General features: G+C 45.3%; 1 protein-coding gene across 3 annotated transcripts; it reads right to left on the reverse strand.

Annotated features, from left to right (window-relative positions):
- Positions 1-1,859: 1,859 nt before the first annotated feature.
- Positions 1,860-13,977, reverse strand: NUDT7 (nudix hydrolase 7). 3 transcript variants are annotated; one of them, XM_047792281.1, is made up of 4 exons: positions 13,870-13,977; positions 11,250-11,403; positions 8,100-8,258; positions 1,860-2,525 (listed from the first exon to the last, which is right to left on the reverse strand). In XM_047792281.1, exons 1-4 carry the CDS (start codon positions 13,899-13,901, stop codon positions 2,157-2,159), a joined length of 714 nt encoding a protein of 237 aa, XP_047648237.1. In that variant the 5' UTR covers positions 13,902-13,977; the 3' UTR covers positions 1,860-2,156. The 3 variants fall into 3 exon arrangements, with proteins under 3 accessions (XP_047648237.1, XP_047648236.1, XP_047648238.1); XM_047792280.1 differs by having other exon boundaries at positions 8,100-8,279; XM_047792282.1 differs by lacking the exon at positions 8,100-8,258.
- Positions 13,978-17,601: the final 3,624 nt, after the last annotated feature.

Consider the following 17,601-nt stretch of genomic DNA (forward strand, 5'->3'; position numbering starts at 1 on the left):
CTGGCAGCTACAGCTCGGATTCGACCCCTAGCTTGGGAACCTCCATATGCCACAGGTGCGGCACTAAAAAGAAAAAAAAAAAAAAAAAAAAAAACAGGCAGGTCTGTGGAGTTCACATAAACAGTCTGAAAGGCAGCTTTCCACACTGCCAGAGAGGTCAGCCGTCTACCCTGCAATTATACCGCTGTTAGGTTGTAAACACACATTTGCAAATGCCTCTATGATTGTTCGGAAACAGTTTAGGCCTATTCATGCAGCACCAGTCACAGAATGTTAATGGGGAAGCTCACCCAACATCTGCTTTCTTGGTTGGAGCCAGATTTGCGTCGTTTCAGCGTTTATGGGTATAAAGCACAGATCGAGTACTTTCCTCTGCCAACTCTCAGAAAATAAGAACTGAGCAGCAGTGGACCATTACATGGTTGATTGACAGGTTTAGTGTGGGCATCGCATTTGCAGCTCTAACAGTCTTATTAAAAATGGTCTGGCCTTCTAAAAAAATCTAATAACAGCAAGCTGGGAAACTACCATCATACAATTGAGGTTACGTGGCTTTATTCAAGACCCTCCCTGATCTAGTGCAGGATGACTAACAATCATAATTAAACAAAGAAATCCCTGCTCACTCTAAAGCATGATTATCTGGAGATGCCCCTGTAAGAAGGGGTAGATTTCAAGGCATGCGATTCAGAATGTTTGTCTCTTTGACTTTTGATTTGGGGATAGTGCTTGAAATCAGTGTTTTTCTCCTTCCATATTGAGACAGCTCGTGCCGTCTCTCCTGATTATAGGCATATGGGCCTCTCATATTCCTTCATTTCAGCTACTCTGGATGATGACTGCCAACCCCCAGAAGCACCCAGAGTCCTCTTGAGCATGTCCCAGAACCCATATGTTAAACATCAGATCATCCTGAATTCTAAGTGTTGGCAATACCTCAAGTTTGGGTGAATATCCATCCATCCATTTTCAAATGTTCTAGTGTATTATTAGGGTTATAGCTCTGTTCTCACAAAGTGACCCCAGATTACGGTGGCAGAAATGACATCATGTTATTCTTCTCCCATGTAACAGCCCTAAGTGAATGGCCGTGGATGGCAGGTTGCTTTGCTCCACAGAGTCATTCAGAGATCCAGGCTCTCACTACCTTTTGGTTCTGCCTTTCTTGCAGGAATTGTCTTCTTCTGTGTATAGGCAAAGCTGGGTTGCAGATAAATCATGGAAAGGGGAAAGAGAATCCAGGGAAGCTGGCTTATCTTGAAAGTTGGAGATGACCAGGAAGAATGATTTTCATTCTCATCCTGATGGCCTAAATTAAGTTTCAGAGATAAATTTAATTGCAGCGGAATTTAGGTAATGCTGTTTCTTTCTTTCTTTCTTTCTTTCTTTCTTTCTTTCTTTCTTTCTTTCTTTCTTTCTTTCTGTCTGTCTGTCTGTCTGTCTGTCTGTCTTTTTTTGCCTTTTCTAGGGCTGCTCCCACAGCACATGGAGATTCCCAGACTAGGGGTCCAATCGGAGCTGTAGCCACTAGCCTACGCCAGAGCCACAGCAACTCGGGATCCGAGCCACGTCTGCAACCTACACCACAGCTCACAGCGACGCCAGATCCTTAACCCACTGAGCAAGGCCAGGGACCGAACCTGCAACCTCATGGTTCCCCGTTGGATTCGTTAACCACTGCACCACAACGGGAACTTCAGGTAATGCTGTTTCTACCTGGGGAGCTTTGAGCTCAGCTTTCACTCTCTTTCACCAAGGAAGAAAAGGAAGATAAGTTTTGGTCAGAAGTTTCTGGCACATGTAACAACAGATAGAAAGAGATGCCACCTCTCACAAATAAGATGAATGCCACATGGTCATCCAGTCGACAGAATTTATTAGGTGTCTACACTGTGCCTGATCCTTTGCTTACATGTGTAAGGAAAAAATATTTTGACATATTGTAAATGGATGCAACACTAGAGCCATATTTTTCTGCTTTTGAAAGGCTTTTGCTTTCTTTATGAGAGAGGAAAACTGGAAGAAAAAAGACAAGGTTTTCCCTTCCACATTGCAAGAAAAATATTCCCACCTGTTGAATTCCATTGTTCTTCTGTGGATCAACACGCACAACACAAACACTGCTTGGATTGTTACTTGGATATTGCTCTCATCAGTCATAACTTGCCTGTAGCGTGTTTATAATGCTTTAGGAAAGTCTCTTCAGAGGATGCTATCAGATCGCTGAGATTAAATTCAATCTCAAAGGTCGGTTTTTGCCCCAAAATAATTAAGGCAATGAGCAAGGCGCATTTTGCCGTTATTCCCCTGATACAGTAAGTCACACCATCTTCAGGGTCTGTGTATTCAAAGCAATGGACAATAACATTATAACCAGATAGTGTTATGTGATTCTGGTGATAGACACGGGGACGCAGGAAATATTCCAGTGGCACCAGGAACACATTCTTAACTTCGTCAGGGTTAGGCGTGGCCTGGAAGTTGTGGTCTATAAATCCTACCACAGGGGTTACCAGTGCATTGCCCTGAAAGCAGAAAACAAAAGACACAGACTAAGAAGTGAAGAGTTATTGTTTCCATAGCGCTCATCGTGGCTCAGTGGGTTAAGGATTTGGCCTTGCTGTGAGCTGTGGTGTAGGCTGGCGGCTACAGCTCTGATTCGACTCTAGCCTGGGAACCTCCATATGCTGCAGGTGTAGCTTTAAAAAGATAGGAAAAAAAAAAAGGGTTATTGTTTCCAATACTAAAATCACACCACTTCTCTGTAAGTTAACAGGCCAAAGAAGTCAGTTCCATAAAACTAGCTCCATAAGTACACTTTATGTCCCCAGTGAAGGGGGGCAGCTTCTGCCCTTCCTGAGACAGCATCTCACAGGACTCTGAAAAATACTCTCTTTGGGGAATACAAACTGGTACAGTCTTTCGGAATGGTGATTTGGTAATAATATAAAAATATGGTCCCCTGGACTTAGCAATTGCCATTGTTTGTGTATACCTGTAGGGTGAATTCCCATCAGGGAGAAAGGATACAAGGGCAAGACTAAAGCATTACTTGCAACAGCCCCAAACACTTACATTCTCACCCCTCGATGGATAGACATTTAGGGAAGATCATTTCTGACTATTTCCATATAATGGGGTTCTATGCAGCCCTTAAAAAGAATGTGATAGACACATCTTCTTATTAGTATAGACAAATACATGCTATCTTATTAATAGAAAAGTGACATCTCGTTAATTGTGGTATATTTCCATTTATGGGAAATTTTATATATATATATAATTACACATGAACTATTTTACATAACGTGTTTATAAGTTGGGGGGAACCTATTTAAAATTACTGCTGCTTTCAAATAAATGCAGGGTGCCATGAAGTCAGAGGTTCTACTGGGAGTCTCACAGCAGAGGCCCAGGTTTAGTATAGGAGCTGAGAAGGACTCTGTGACCTTGAATGAGAAACGGAGAAGAATCAGGAGTTCCTGGGAAACTCCCGAGGGAAAATGAATGGGAAAAGCCAAGAATACATTGTGAGGCTGGGGAACTATAGGAGGAGAAGCAGGCCTGTGGAAAATTCTGAGGAGGGGCAGCCAAAGCATGTTGAAAACCATGGATGACCCTGAACATTAGCCAAACTAATGATGAAAGTCAACATCTGGACCAGGAGTGGAGGATGTGGGCGCAGAGACTTCAGACATCCTTAGGGTGGGAAGTCTGGGGTCATGAGCTGCCCAAGGGCAGGGGCTTCGCCCCAGCAGCAGCCATCCCTGTGCCCGGCCCTGGGGAAACTCAGCCTCTTCAGTCACGGGGTCCCCCCCCAAGTGACCTCTGAGATGAAAATGCAGAGGCAAATGATCATTTAAGGTCATGCTCCCAGAAGAAGGTGGGGAAGAAAGGCAGGAAGCTGGGAAGCCAGGTGACGATGCTGTGGGGAGCCTTGAGATGTAAAGTACACCTGCGAGTCTGTCCCAAGGGATGAGGGGGTGGGGCCTTCATGCTGCTCAGTCATTGGCTGAGGACTGCCCGGCCGGAAGTAACAAGGCAGTGCTGGCTCTCTGTGCATCAGGGGAACCCAAGGGTCCTGGAAGAAAGCTGCCCCTGTGTCCATGAGAAACACAGCCTAGGAGTTCCCATTGTGGCTCAGTGGGTGAAGAACTTTACTAGTATCCATAAGGATGCAGGTTCGATCCCTGGCCTCGGTCAGTGGGTTAAGAATCTGGCGTTGCCATGAGCCGCAGCATTGGTCGCAGACATGGCTTGGATCTGGTGTTGCTGTGGCTGTGGTGTAGGCCAGCAGCTGCAACTTCCATTCAACCCCTAGCGTGGGAATTTCTATATGTTGCAAGTGTGGCCCTAAAAAGAAAAAAAAAGAAAAGAAACACGGCCTAAGAGGACAGAGAAGGCACATGGACAGAGCCTGGCAGTGTCGCTCAGCACATGTCTGTGGCTGCTATTTCCATTCGTAGACTATGACCTCTGGGTCCCTCATCTGGAACTCAGAACCCTCCCCCTGATTCTTCCCAACAACCCGCACATGAGGAAGCTTTACCAGAAATTGGACAAGAAGAAACACGCCCAATGTCATGCCCAGCTAACCCTCGGCAGAAACCAGGATTCAACCTCAGGGGCTGCCGCCCACACCCTGGCATTCAACGCTTGAGTTCTGTGAAAACACAAGGGTCCCCATATCTTCAAGGTGACAGACCAGCCTTGCACGTGGCTTCAATACTGCTGCAGAGGAGTCCCCAGCTGCAGCTCAGCTCTCACGCCCTCCCTGAGGGCTAAACGTGTCAGGCTGGCGTGTGGACGGTGACTTTGCCTGGTTGGTGCAAGCCTTTGAACTAGCTTGTCAGAGCCTGAGGAAATGGGTGGGAAAAGAAAATCCAAGCCTCAAAAGGAGAGAGTCATGGTGAAGACGGGAATGTTTCGGATGGGAAGGCAGGCCTGTTCAACGTGGTTCAAGCTTAGAAAAGAAAAAGAGACTCTGGGAATTTAGGGATAAAGCAGTATCTCTGGATATATGGTCTCTAAAAACACAGGCGTCTGGGAGTTCCTTGTTGTGGCTCAGCGGGGTAAGAACCCGACTAACATCCATGAGGATGTGGCTTCGATCCCTGCCCTCGCTCAGCGGGTTAAGGATCTAGCGTTGCCATGAGCTGCGGTGTAGGTTGCAGATATGGCTCGGATCTGGCACTGCTGTGGCTCTGGCGTAAGCTGGCAGCTGCACCTCCAATTTGACCCCTTGCCTGGGAACTTCCGTATACTGCAGGTAGGGCCTTTAAACACACACACACACACACACACACACACACACACACACACACACACACACACACACACACACACACACACACACACACACACACACACACACGTCTGAACTTGAAGGAGAAAGGGTGGTGCATGGCAGGCATTCTAGGACCCATAAACGTCCAAATTCTGCCCACTTGCTGAGCTGGAATCCTGTGGGAACCGGCTCCTGCTGGGGAAGGAGGATGAGGCAGGGCCTCTGGACGAAGCTACACGCTATTAGACACACCTCCAGGAAGTCAAGACATGCCACAGCAATGTGCTGAAATGTTCCAGAATTTGGGCCTTTTGGAGGCAAAGAGAAGGATCGAGAACAGCAGGTATGGGCCACCTACAAAGAAAAAGGAGAACTAGCCCCTGAAGCCTTTGCCGAGAGAAATATAGGTGTTCTATGACAGAAGCACATGTGGAGGGGGGGCTGGAGCACCCAGGAAGGTTATGATGGGGGTGGGAAAAAGTTAACTGCACCCCCAAGTTATGACACCCCAAAACATTTCTGAGCATCGCCCTATGTTCCCTGGGGGACAAAATTACCCCCCAGTTAAGAACCACTGAATTCGACTAGGCTTCTAAACATGAAATAAATGGTACTTTTGTACCACATTTAAAAGATCTGTCGCATCCATAAAAGAAAACAAGCATCACCAGGGCTTCCAAACCAGTATGCCTTTCTTGAAAGCCTTCGTTCATTCTAATCAGGATTATATCAAGAGCCAGTCATTTTAGAAACTTGCTCCAGGAGCATCTGGCCCCTGGGAATCTCTGGAATCTCCCATATATACTCCTGGGAATTCTGTTGTATTCCCTTCCCTCATAGGCAGCTCTCGGTAGCTACTGGGGACCTTGGAAAGGGAGTTACTGTCACTTTGGGAACTTTTAACCAAGATCCATTTTGTCAAGAGAGCCCTAAGAGAAATCCCTAACATGTGCTGGGGGATTGGCAGACATCCACTGAAAAGGGCTCCCATTAGAAAACAGCGGAAGCAGGAGTGATTGACACGTGTCTCGTCCTAATCCCATGTTACTTTTCTGTCTTGTCTCTTTCTCATCACGGAGGCATTTAGCAAGTGGCCATTAGCTTCTTCCAAACTGCATCTCCCTTAGGTGGTGACCTTTCTATTTTTAAAATGGACCCGATGAAGTCCTATCTCAGCATCATTGATCTTCACAAAGGGTGATCTGGTTTCCTTTTTTTTTTTTTTTTTGGCTGTGCCCACAGCATGTGGAAATTCCCAGGCTAGGGATCACACCTGTGCCAAGCAGTGACAACACAGATCCTTTTAACTGCTAAGCCTCCAGGCAACTCCCTAGTTTTCTGATTTTTAGGCATCAGTGGGAATCTTCCTTTGACATAAAAATTTACGTGGAAGCCCAGCACTATTTCAAACATTAGAAAAATGAAAAAAATATACACCTAGAGTTCCCTTGTGGTGCAGTGGGTTATGGATCTGGTGTTGTCACTGTAGCAGCTCAGGTCACTGCTGAGGCATAGGTTTGATCCCTGGCCTGGGAACTTCCACATACTGTGGGCGTGGCCAAAAAAGTGTATACCTACCTCTGATGTGTGATGAGTGCAGTTCACCTTTGCAGGATCTTTCCCTCCAACCCAGACCTCTGGCTTAAGTAGGAGAAATATGTCAGATAAATCCAAATTGAGGAGCATTCTAGAAAACACCTGATCAATGCACCTCGAAAGTGTCAAGGTCATAAGAATAAGGGAAGTCTAAGAAACTCGTTACAGATCAGAGAAGGAGACATGAAAACCAATTACAATGTGTTGTTCTGGATGAGATCCAGGACAGAAAGGAGGGCATTACTAGAAAAACTAGTATGAGACCAGTCAGTGTGGAGTTTGGGTCATGGAAGTGTGTCAACACTGGTTTCTTATTTGTCACCAACGTCCTGCAGCGATGTCCGATGTCACTCAGGGGGGGACCTGAGCCCAGGTATGTGAGAACTCTGCATTAGCATTGCAACTTTTTAAAAAAAATAAATCTAGAACTATTCTAAAATTCAAAGTGTATGTAAAAAGTGGCCTATAGTAATAAAATCATGCTGTTATCCAGCTTCAGATTTGCCATATTTACTCCTTCTAAATCAGTTAGCACTAGAGTGGGTTTGTTGTAGTCAGCTCATACGGAGTAAGAGCTGGCTGTATCAGCCTCAGAATTTATTTTCTGTTATGTTGGGTTTTGGAGTTTTTTGGTGTGTGTGTGTGTACTATCAAGGAAGTCCTGATTCACACAGAAATGCAATTACAAATAGTAACTATTTTTGAACTGCTTCCCCAGGGATCAGGGTACTGCTCAATTAACATGATTGGAGAGGCCCATTCCCTGGTATATGCAAAAATGGGTGTCTTTAGGGCAAAAATGATATCCTGGTGGCCTCCAAGGGGCTAAAATTTGGTGTGTAGCCTGCTCAAGTGTCTGTTATTTTTTCTCCAAGAGAATTCTCAAAATAAATGCCTCCTGGAGAAAAATAAATATTACCTGCATGTTGATGAAAGGATTCTGAGGCACCTACAGGGTTCCAGGGCACCCAGTTTGAAAACCATTGATGGAATTCAGCTTTTTCTTTTCTAGATGGGGAAGGAGGGGCCCAGACAGCAAAAGGGGCTCGCCCAAGGCCTCTGAGCTCACGGGGGGCAAAGTCCACACACGAATCAATCTCTTGACTATGGGAACAGCACTCTGGAGGGTCCTTTGCCATGTGTGGGGTCCTGAAGATGGTGGGTCCACTGTGAGCTCAGGAGAGTCTAAGAAACCCAATTCCATCCCAAGCCTTACTTCGATCAGCAGCGGCACCAGGCGGCAGACGACCTCCACTTGGTGAGGACACAGCCCCACTTCCTCTTGGGCTTCCCTGAGCGCTGTGGCCATGTCATCCTTGTCTGTAGGCTCCCTCTTGCCTCCGGGAAAGCAGACCTCGCCGGGTGACCTTCTTAGCTGGACACGGCAAGAGGAGAGCTGTGATGTACGAGTCCAAGTTTGACGCCTTTCACTCCCTCAACAGGTATTTCCTGTATTTCTATCTAGTGCCAGAGGCCATTCCTGCATTCTCGGTAGTAAGTGGGGAACAAACCCAAAAAGTAAAGTCTTCTCGGTTTTTTTGCCTTTTAGAGCTGCACTTGAAGCATATCGAAGTTCCCAGGCTAGGGGCTGAATCAGAGCTGCAGCTACTGGCCTACACCACAGCCACAGCAACAACACCAGATCCGAGCCACGACCTATACCACAACTCACGACAATGCTGGATCCTTAACCCACTGAGCAGAGCCAGGGATATAACCCACGTCCTCATGGATACTAGTTGGTTTTGTTACCAGGGAGCTACAATGGGAATTCCTAAAGTTTTCTTAACTTGAATCCTTTGGGGAAAAAAAAAATTGAGAACTACTCTCGCCTCTGTTTTTTTTCTCCTTGCCTGGCAAAGATAGCATAGACACATGAATGGATTTGCATTGATGGGGAAAAGAAGCTGAACAAAAGGAAAATGAAAAGGGCAATGTTATTGAAAGACAACCTTTACTGAGTGCCTACCACGTTCTGGGCACAAAGCCTTGCATGGATTTCTTTTCACTGAGTCCCCAGAACAGTTCAAGTGACTATTTCCTTAAGTATATTTAACATTTGAGATGCAATTCACATAATATAAAATTAACCTTTAAAATATTTTTAATATATTTTAATTGAATTATAGTTGATTTAAAATGTTGTGGTAGTTTCTGGTGTACAGCAAAGTGATTCTGTTTTTTAATATATACATACACACATATATATGCACACAAATATAGTTAGTTATACATATACATATTTCTTTTCATATTGTTTTCCATTATGGCTTATTATAGGATATGGACTATAGTTCCCTTTGCTATACAGTAGGCCCTTGGTACTTGTCCTTTTTATATGTAGTGGTGTCTGTCTGTTAATCCCAAACTCCCAATTTACCCCTTCCCCATCCCTTTCCAACCATATGTCTTGTGAGTCTGTTTCTGTTTTGTAAATAAGTTCTTTTGTATCATTTTTTTTTGATTCTACATATAAGTGATATCATATGATATTTGCCATTCTCTAACTTACTTCATTTAGTACGATAATCTCTAGGTCCCTGCACATTGCTGCAAATGGTATTATTTCATTCTTTTTTATGGATAGATTTAACTACTTTATGTATTTATTTATTTATTTATTTTTGTCTTCTTCTTTTTTTTTTTTTTGCCTTTTCTAGGGCCGCTTCCGCGGCATATGGAGGTTCCCAGGCTAGGGGTCGAATCGGAGCTGTAGCCGCTGGCCTACACCACAGCCACAGCAACACGGGATCCGAGCGGTGTCTGCGACCTACACCACAGCTCACGGCAACACCGGATCCTTAACCCACTGAGCAAGGCCAGGGATCAAACCTGCAACCTCACAGTTCCTAGTCAGATTCATTAACCACTGCAGCACGACGGGAACTCCCAGACTTAACTATTTTAAAGTGAACAAATCAGTGGCATTTAAAACACGCAGAATGTTGTACAACCATCACCATCTAGTTCGAGAATATTCGTGTCACCCCCAAAGGAGGTCTCGTACCCATTAAGCAGTGGATATCCAGTCCCCTCTCCTCTCTGCCCTTACTGTCTCTGTTGACGGATTTACCTCTCCTGGATGTTTCATAGAAATGGAAATCGTAAGATATGTGACTGCTGTGTCTGGCTTCTTTCACTTGGCATCAGGTTTCTGAGGTTCTTCCATGTTGTATTATGTATCAATACCCATTCCTTTTCACGGCTGTAGAGTATCCCACTATGTCTATCTTCCACAGTTCATGAAATGTCTCTCCGCCGATGGGTATATGAGGTACTAATGCACTACTATCATTCCCACGTTTAAATCAAGGGAACCAAGACCCAAAGAGGCGCTGACGTCTTGTGCTCATTTCGCTAGTGGAGAGACTGAAGCCCTGAGAGAGTAACTAGACCAGTCACGCAGGTGTAGGAAGACTCTGCATTCACACATGGGGAGCCAGTTTCAGGCCCTGGGCTGTTAACTTCAATCCTCTAGAATTTCCACATTGTGCCTGGGATGCACTCAGTCTCCAACAGTGGCTCTTGGTGGGGGGAGTTTTACCCCTCCATGCCTGTCAGGACAGGAGGCGATGCCGAGAGACCTTTGTGGTTGTTACAATAGTGTGTGTGTGTGTGTGTGTGTGTGTGTGTCTCACGTGCATGCATGTGGGCGTGTTCTTGGCATCTAGTGGGTAAAGGCCAGGGTCGTTGTTAAACAGCCCATAATGCAAAGGGCAGCTCCCACAACATAGAATTATCTAGCCCAAATGCAAATGGCCCCAAGGTCAAGAAACCCTGGCCTCCAAGTATTTTAGGAGTTCCCGTTGTGACTCAGTGGATTACAAACCTGACTAGCCTCCATGAGGATGTGGGTTTGATCCCCAGCCTTGCTCAGTGGGTTAAGGATCTGGCGTTTGCCCTGAGCTGTGGTGTGGGTTGCAGATGCGCCTTGGATCTGGCATTGCTGTAGCTGTGGTGTAGGCCACCAGCTGTAACTCCAATTCGACCCCTAGTCCAGGAACTTCCATATGCCACAGGGGCGGCCCTAAAAAGCAAAACAAAACAAAACAAAGTATTTTCAATGACTTGTTCTCAGAGTTCCTGCTGTGGTGCAGTGAGTTAAGAATCTGACTGCAGCAGCTTGGGTTGCAGTGGAGGCCTGAGTTTGACGCCTGGTGCAGTGGGTTAAAGGAGCTGACATTGCTGCAGTTGTGGCTCAAATTCAGTCCCTGGCTCCCAGGAACTTCCATATGCCACAGGTGCAGCCATAAAATTAAAAAAAAAAAAAAAAGAATCTAGAACCTTAAAATATGTGCCAGTGACAAGATTTCAGGAGGTTGTCAAATGTCCTGAGATGAACAGCAGGAACCTTTTTGTTACCTACCTTGTCAGACCGGAGGGTGAGCAACAGGTAAAGTTTTCCTTCTTTAGCCAGCAGTGGTAAAAGGATGGAATATTTGCTAGATGGCAAGTGAGAATATTTGGTCCCAGCATCATGCTTTTTTAAGCGGGCCTTAGCGTCATCTATTAAACTATTTCTAAAATGGAAACAAACCAAACAGTTTAGTAACCAGAGTTCTGATTCAAAAGCTTCTCATTTTGATCATGTTTCTGATTTGTTGTGTGTTCTGGCATTTACCATTTTTGAGCCTCCCATGTGCTTTTTAATAATATCGCCAAAATAATAATACCATGAACTAAGGTGACTTTTGGCAAGATTAAATGAGGCAAAAACTACTAAGAATATAGTTCAGTACCTGAGTTCACTCTGAAATCTAAATTAGTTTTAAATGAGGGGAAAATATTCTTTCAATGGTATAATAGTTAAATGTTGAAACCCACAATATTCACAGAGATAGGTTTGCTGAGCAAGTCACTGGAAGATTAGAGTATTATAAGGTTAAGGACATTCTCTTAACCTGGCCCTAATATCACATTATCAAACCCTTGTCTTCAAATGCCTTTTAACAGTGGTTCCCAAACTTAGGCAATAGAATTACCCAGAGTGCTTGTTCTAACACACATTGCTGGGTCCACCCATGACTTTGTAAAATGCAAGTATTTAGACTTATAGCTACAGAAGGTGCCCTGAATCCCTAGCTTTGGGTTTGTTTTGGTCCTTTTGACAGGTGTATTTTATTGCTGGTTTGTGTAGTGGGTTAAATAGTGCCCTCCCCACCCCCAATCATTTGAAAACAGAACATTATTTAGAAACAGAATCTGTACAGATACAATCAGTGAAGGGCTTCACATGAAATCCTTCTGGGTTTACGGTGGGCCCTGAATCCAATGACGCCCTTATAAGAAGAGGAGATGACACACAGAGACACATATACAGGGAAAAAGACCATGTGAAGGCATTCTCTGGTGGCTCAGTGGGTTAAGGATCCAACACTGTCACTACTGTGACTTGGTAACTGCTGTGGTTTGGGTTCGATCCCTGGCCCAGAGAAACTTCCACATGCCATAGGTGGGGCCCCCCCAAAAAAATCCATTCAGGAGTTCCCGTTGTGCTCAGCGGTTAACAAACCCAACTAGTATCCATGAGGACGCTGCTTCAATCCCTGGCCTTGCTCAGTGGGTTAAGGATCCCCAGTTGCTATGGCTCTGGTGTAGGCCGGCAGTTACAGCTCCAATTCGATCCCTAGCCTGGGAACTTCCATATGCCTCGAGTGCAGCCCTAAAGAGACAAAAAGAAAAAAAAAAATATGTGAAGAAGACTCGGAAATTGAAGGGATATTGCCACATGGCAAGGAACACTAGAAGCTACCAGAAGTTGAAATAGGCAAGGAATTTCCTTCCCTGGAGCCTTCAGAGAGAGAATGGCCCAGCTGGCTCCTTAATTTCGAACTTCTAGCCTCAGAACTGTGGGGAGAATACATTTCTGTTGTTTTAAGCCATCCAATTTGGGGTTTTGTGTTATGACAGCCATAGAAATTAAGTTTGGTTTTTACCTTTCTCTGGTTAAGGCAGTTTCACATAAGGGGCAAAATCAGATGTTTAAGCTAGCCAAAACTGCTTTCAAAGTGTTAGGAATGACCTTTCTAAGCCCCTCTTTCCTCATCTGTGGCATGCTGAAGATATCTGTGTGGATTCAACAGCCTGGTTCACATACTGTGGCTGGCACTCAGTGCCCAAAGAAAGGTAATGTGTTATCATAAATGTCTCCATCATTAGATGCTGCGGTTGTTTGCCAGAGATATTTGCTATTTCTTGCCTCTTTCTATGAGGCTGGGTGCTCAATAATGTGGTTGGCTAACAGCAGTGGATTTCAAAAACGACCAAATGGCCTGAAAAGAATCAGGGAATGCTAGCGCATTTTCCTAAAAAAGGAAATTGGCCTAACTGGAAGTGTGAGAGACTATTTAAAGGGTTTTACTTTTAAGAGGCTCCCAGAACCGGCCAGAGGAACCAGCAGAAGCAAAAGCCCGTCTAACCACATTAGGGGCTGGTCCTTGGAGTAATCACCATAAAAACACCACCACCAGCAGCCACCCTATTCTCAGCATGGGCACAGCCCACAGTGTTTCCAGGCTGAATCCTCACAATAGCCCAGCACTGTGAGAACAGAGAACACCACGATCACGTCCAGGCTCTGCGACGTTATGTAACTGAGAGACCCAAGATCACAATTGGAAGGAACCCCGAGGCCTTGAACCCAGGGCTGCCAGGGGCTGACTCCCGTTCCAGGAGGTCGGACTTCGGCGACTCGGTGAGGCGAAGAGGGAAGCCAGGGCTGGATAGGGTGAACGCTTTGCCCCTGGGGAAGAGGTCAAGCCAGGCTCTGTCTCTGGCACGAGAAGGTGCGGCTCCAGGGATACTGGAGCTGCCAAGGGGGGCGAGCGTCCAGAGCGCTCATGGGCTGGGAGGATGGGTAGGCAGGCACCGCAAAAACTGTCCCAGCTAAAGAGCCCGGCCAGCGGGGGCCCGCGATCTGTTTGGCCTCGCCGCGATCAAGACCCGGCCAAGCCAGGCTCGGGTGACAGGGACCGGAGAGGGTTTACCTGACGGGCTCCTGAAGACAGGGTAGCGACATTATCCCGGAAAAGTTTCTTTCCTGCTAAGCGAATCCTCCTAGGTAGGCGGCCGGACGAGCATGCGCAGAGCAGCTCTGGGCTTGGGGCGGGGAGAGAGGCGGGGCCCATGGCCGGAGATGGGGTGGAGGCGGGGCCTAGGGTAGGAAGCTGGGTTAGGCCGAGAGCTGTAGGCGGAGGGAGGGGCGGGGCGAGGCATGAGGGCGGGGCCGGTGGAACTTAAGGCCGCGCCTTCTCGGTGTTGCAAAGCTGCCCCTTGCCCTCGGTCTGATGCAAGAGGCCAGTGAGAAATTGACAGTTGTTGAAAAAGAAAGTGAAAATGCAGGGCTGGTGAGTTGAGAGGATGTTTTTTCTTTTTCTTTTTAAAATTTTTGTTATAATTGATTTACAATATTCTGTCAATTTCTTCTGTATAGCAAAGTGACCCGGTTATACATATACATATATTTATTTTCTCATATTATCTTCCATCATGTTCCATCACAAGTCATTAGATGTAGTTCCCTGTGCTCTACACCAGGACCTCATTGCTTATCCACCCCAAATGCCATAGTTTGCATCTACTAACCCCAAACTCCCAGTCCCTCCCATTGCCTCTCCCTCCCCCTTGGCAACCACAAGTCTGTTCTCCATGTCCATGAGTTTGTTTCTTTTCTGTAGATAGGTTCATTTGTGCTGTATATTAGGTTTCAGATATAAGTGATATCATATGGTATTTGTCCTTGTCTTTTTGACTTACTTCACTTAGAATGAGAGTCTCTAGTTTCATATATGTTGCTGCAAATGGCATAATTTTGTTCTTTTTTATGGCTGAATAGTATTCCATTGTGTCTATGTACCACATCTTCATAATCCATTCATCTGTTGATAGACATTTAGGTTGTTTCCATGTCTTAACTATACTGAATATTGATGCTATGAACATAGGGGTGCATGTATCTTTTTGAATTATAGTTTTGTCCAGATATATGCCCAGAGTGGGATTGCTGGATCATATGGTAGTTCTATATTTAGTTTTCTGAGGTATCTCCATACTGTTTTCCATAGCGGTTGTACCAATTTACATTCTCGCCGACAGTGTAGGAGGGTTCCCTTTTCTCCATGCTCTCTCCAGCATTTATTATTTGTGGACTTGTTAATGATGGCCATTCTGACTGGTGTGAGGTGGTACCTCATTGTAGTTTTGATTTGTGTTTTGCTAATAATTACTAATGTTGAGCATTTTTTCATGTGTCTGTTGACCGTCCATATGTCTTCTTTGGAGAGATGCCTGTGTAGGTCTTCTGCCCATTTTTCAATTGGGTTGTTTGTTTTTTGGTGTTGAATTGTATGAGCTGTTTGTATATTTTGAAGATTAAGCTCTTTTCAGTTGTTCGCAACTATTTTCTCCCATTCTGTAGATTATCTTTTTTTTTTTTTTTTGTATGGTTTCCTTCGCTGTGCAAAAGCTCATAGGTTTGATTAGGTCCCATTGGTTTAGTTTTGTTTTTGTTTCTGTTGCATTGGGAAACTGACCTAAGAAAACATTTGAACAATTGATGTCAGAAAATGTTTTGTCCATGTTCTCTTCTGGGAGTTTGATGGTGTCTTGTCTTGTGTTTAGGTCTTTAAGCCATTTTGAGTTTATTTTTGTGAATGGTGTGTGTTTGGGTGTGTTCTAGTTTCATTGATTTACATGCAGCTGTCCAGTTTTCCCAGCACCACTTTCTGAAGAGACTGTCTTTTCCCCATTTTATATTCCTGCCTTCTTGTTGAAGATTAATTGACTGTAGGTGTCTGGGTTTATTTTGGGGTTCTCTATTCTATTCCATTCATCTGTACGTCTGTTTGTTTGACCCTTGCATTCACTGTTGCTAGAAGATCAAGTTGGTTCAGTTTTTCTGAGCAGCAGTCAACACATGTTCATTGAGCACCTACAGCGAGTGAAAAGACAACTGGTGCTTACAGTCGCATGGGCAAAAGAGACATGAATCAAAAAATTATGCAGATAAGGCAGAAGGCCTTAGTCCGTGGAGAGCCTATGAGAGAGAAACATGACTTAAACAGATCAGAGAAGGTGAGTGAAAACAGAGCTGACCTCGAAAGCAGCTGTTCTCCAAGTGTGGTCCAAGGACCAGCAGAGAAAGGCCACCTCAGCAACACCTGGGTGCTATTAAAAAATGTAGATGCTTGGATTCCACCCCAGAGCTGCTAAATCAGAAAACAAGGGTAGGGGCTATCAATCTGTGCTGTAAAAGGAGAGGAAGAGGGTCAGGGAGAAAGTTCCAGGAAGAAGGACAAGTTCGCGCCGAGATCCCACAAGTAGGTGGAGAAGACCAGTGAGCAGGAGCCTGGTTTGAACTGATGCATTACAGCTCAGACTTCAGAGACTGAAGGCCAGGCTGACTGTTCCATCCCACTCAGGAGGTGCCTGGGACCTGCAATAACCTCAGGCCCTTGTGAAAATGTCTGAATTTTAATTTCTTTTCAAAGAAGAAAATGAATATAATAATAGTCGATAGACAGTAATGAATCCAGCCTAGGTTCTGTCATCTTTATACCAATACAGTCAGAAAGTAGAATTCATTTTATGACTTTATGGGAGAATGGGGTTCATGAAACCAAATTTATCTAGGGCCCTCAAAAGCACAGTGTGGCCCCTGGGTCATTGGGCCACAGTACCTAAGACCTTTAAAACCCCTAAGCTCGGGAGTTCCCTCTGTGGCACAATGGGGTCAGCAGCATCTTGGGAGCTCTTGAGTGCAGGTTCGATCCCTGGCTGGCACAGTGGGTTAAGGGTCCAGCATTGCCACAGCTGTGGCTTAGGTTGCAACTCTGGCTCAGATCTGATCCCTGGCTGGGTAACTCCTTATGCCAAGGGGCAGCCAAACAAACAAACCAGCTGAACTCAGATATTCATCTGGTCAGTCTGCCAAGGCTGGGAGACCCAGGCCAAAATACCTCCTAATAATAGCGATGACAGTACTTCACTCATGCTAGTGTACTTAATCCTCTGAGTAACCCCACAGAGCAGCATTATTTCCATAGGGGCATTAACCATCCTCACTTAGCATCCTCACGTTCCAATTGGGAAATTAAATTGGTCTTGCTTAAGGCCACACAGAGTTCAAGGTTAGATCATTCTGACCTTTGAGTTCATTTATTTCGACAAAACCTCTCAGAAGTACCTGGCCTGTGAATTATGTGGATCTGACTGGGAATGAGGAGGAGAGATAAATTAACCCCTTATCCAATATCTATTGCCAGCTACTATGTGCCAGGCATGTCTAAGATGGAGTCCCTTGACCTCTAAGATATCTTAGTCTGTTGGGGATGATAATGAGCCTGACGTTCAGCCCTGTTAATGCACAGTGTGCTCTCAGGTCTGTATGAGAAGGGGAAGCACAGTGGGGTTCAAAGGATTGAGTTGGGGGTGGAAAATTATCATCTGAGCATTTTATTTTCTCTCCTCTTTCACACATCCTTTGATTGAATCCCCCTTCTGAAGATGAGCAAACGGGAGACTCAGAGTGGTCGAGTGCCTTGCCCATAGTCACACAGCAGGGAGCTGGTAGAGTTTAAGGGATAGGTGGGATTCCAAGAAGCCCAAGTGGGGTCAGTGGCATTCTAGGTAGAGGGAATAGCAGAAGCCAAGTTTGAGTAAAGAGCTTTTTTCAGAGCATCAGGCAGTGCAGCATGGGTGGAACTAAAAAGGCATTTTGC

The sequence above is a fragment of the Phacochoerus africanus genome, chromosome 8, assembly GCF_016906955.1.
Source record: "Phacochoerus africanus isolate WHEZ1 chromosome 8, ROS_Pafr_v1, whole genome shotgun sequence".
Classification (NCBI taxonomy): Eukaryota; Metazoa; Chordata; class Mammalia; order Artiodactyla; family Suidae; genus Phacochoerus; species Phacochoerus africanus.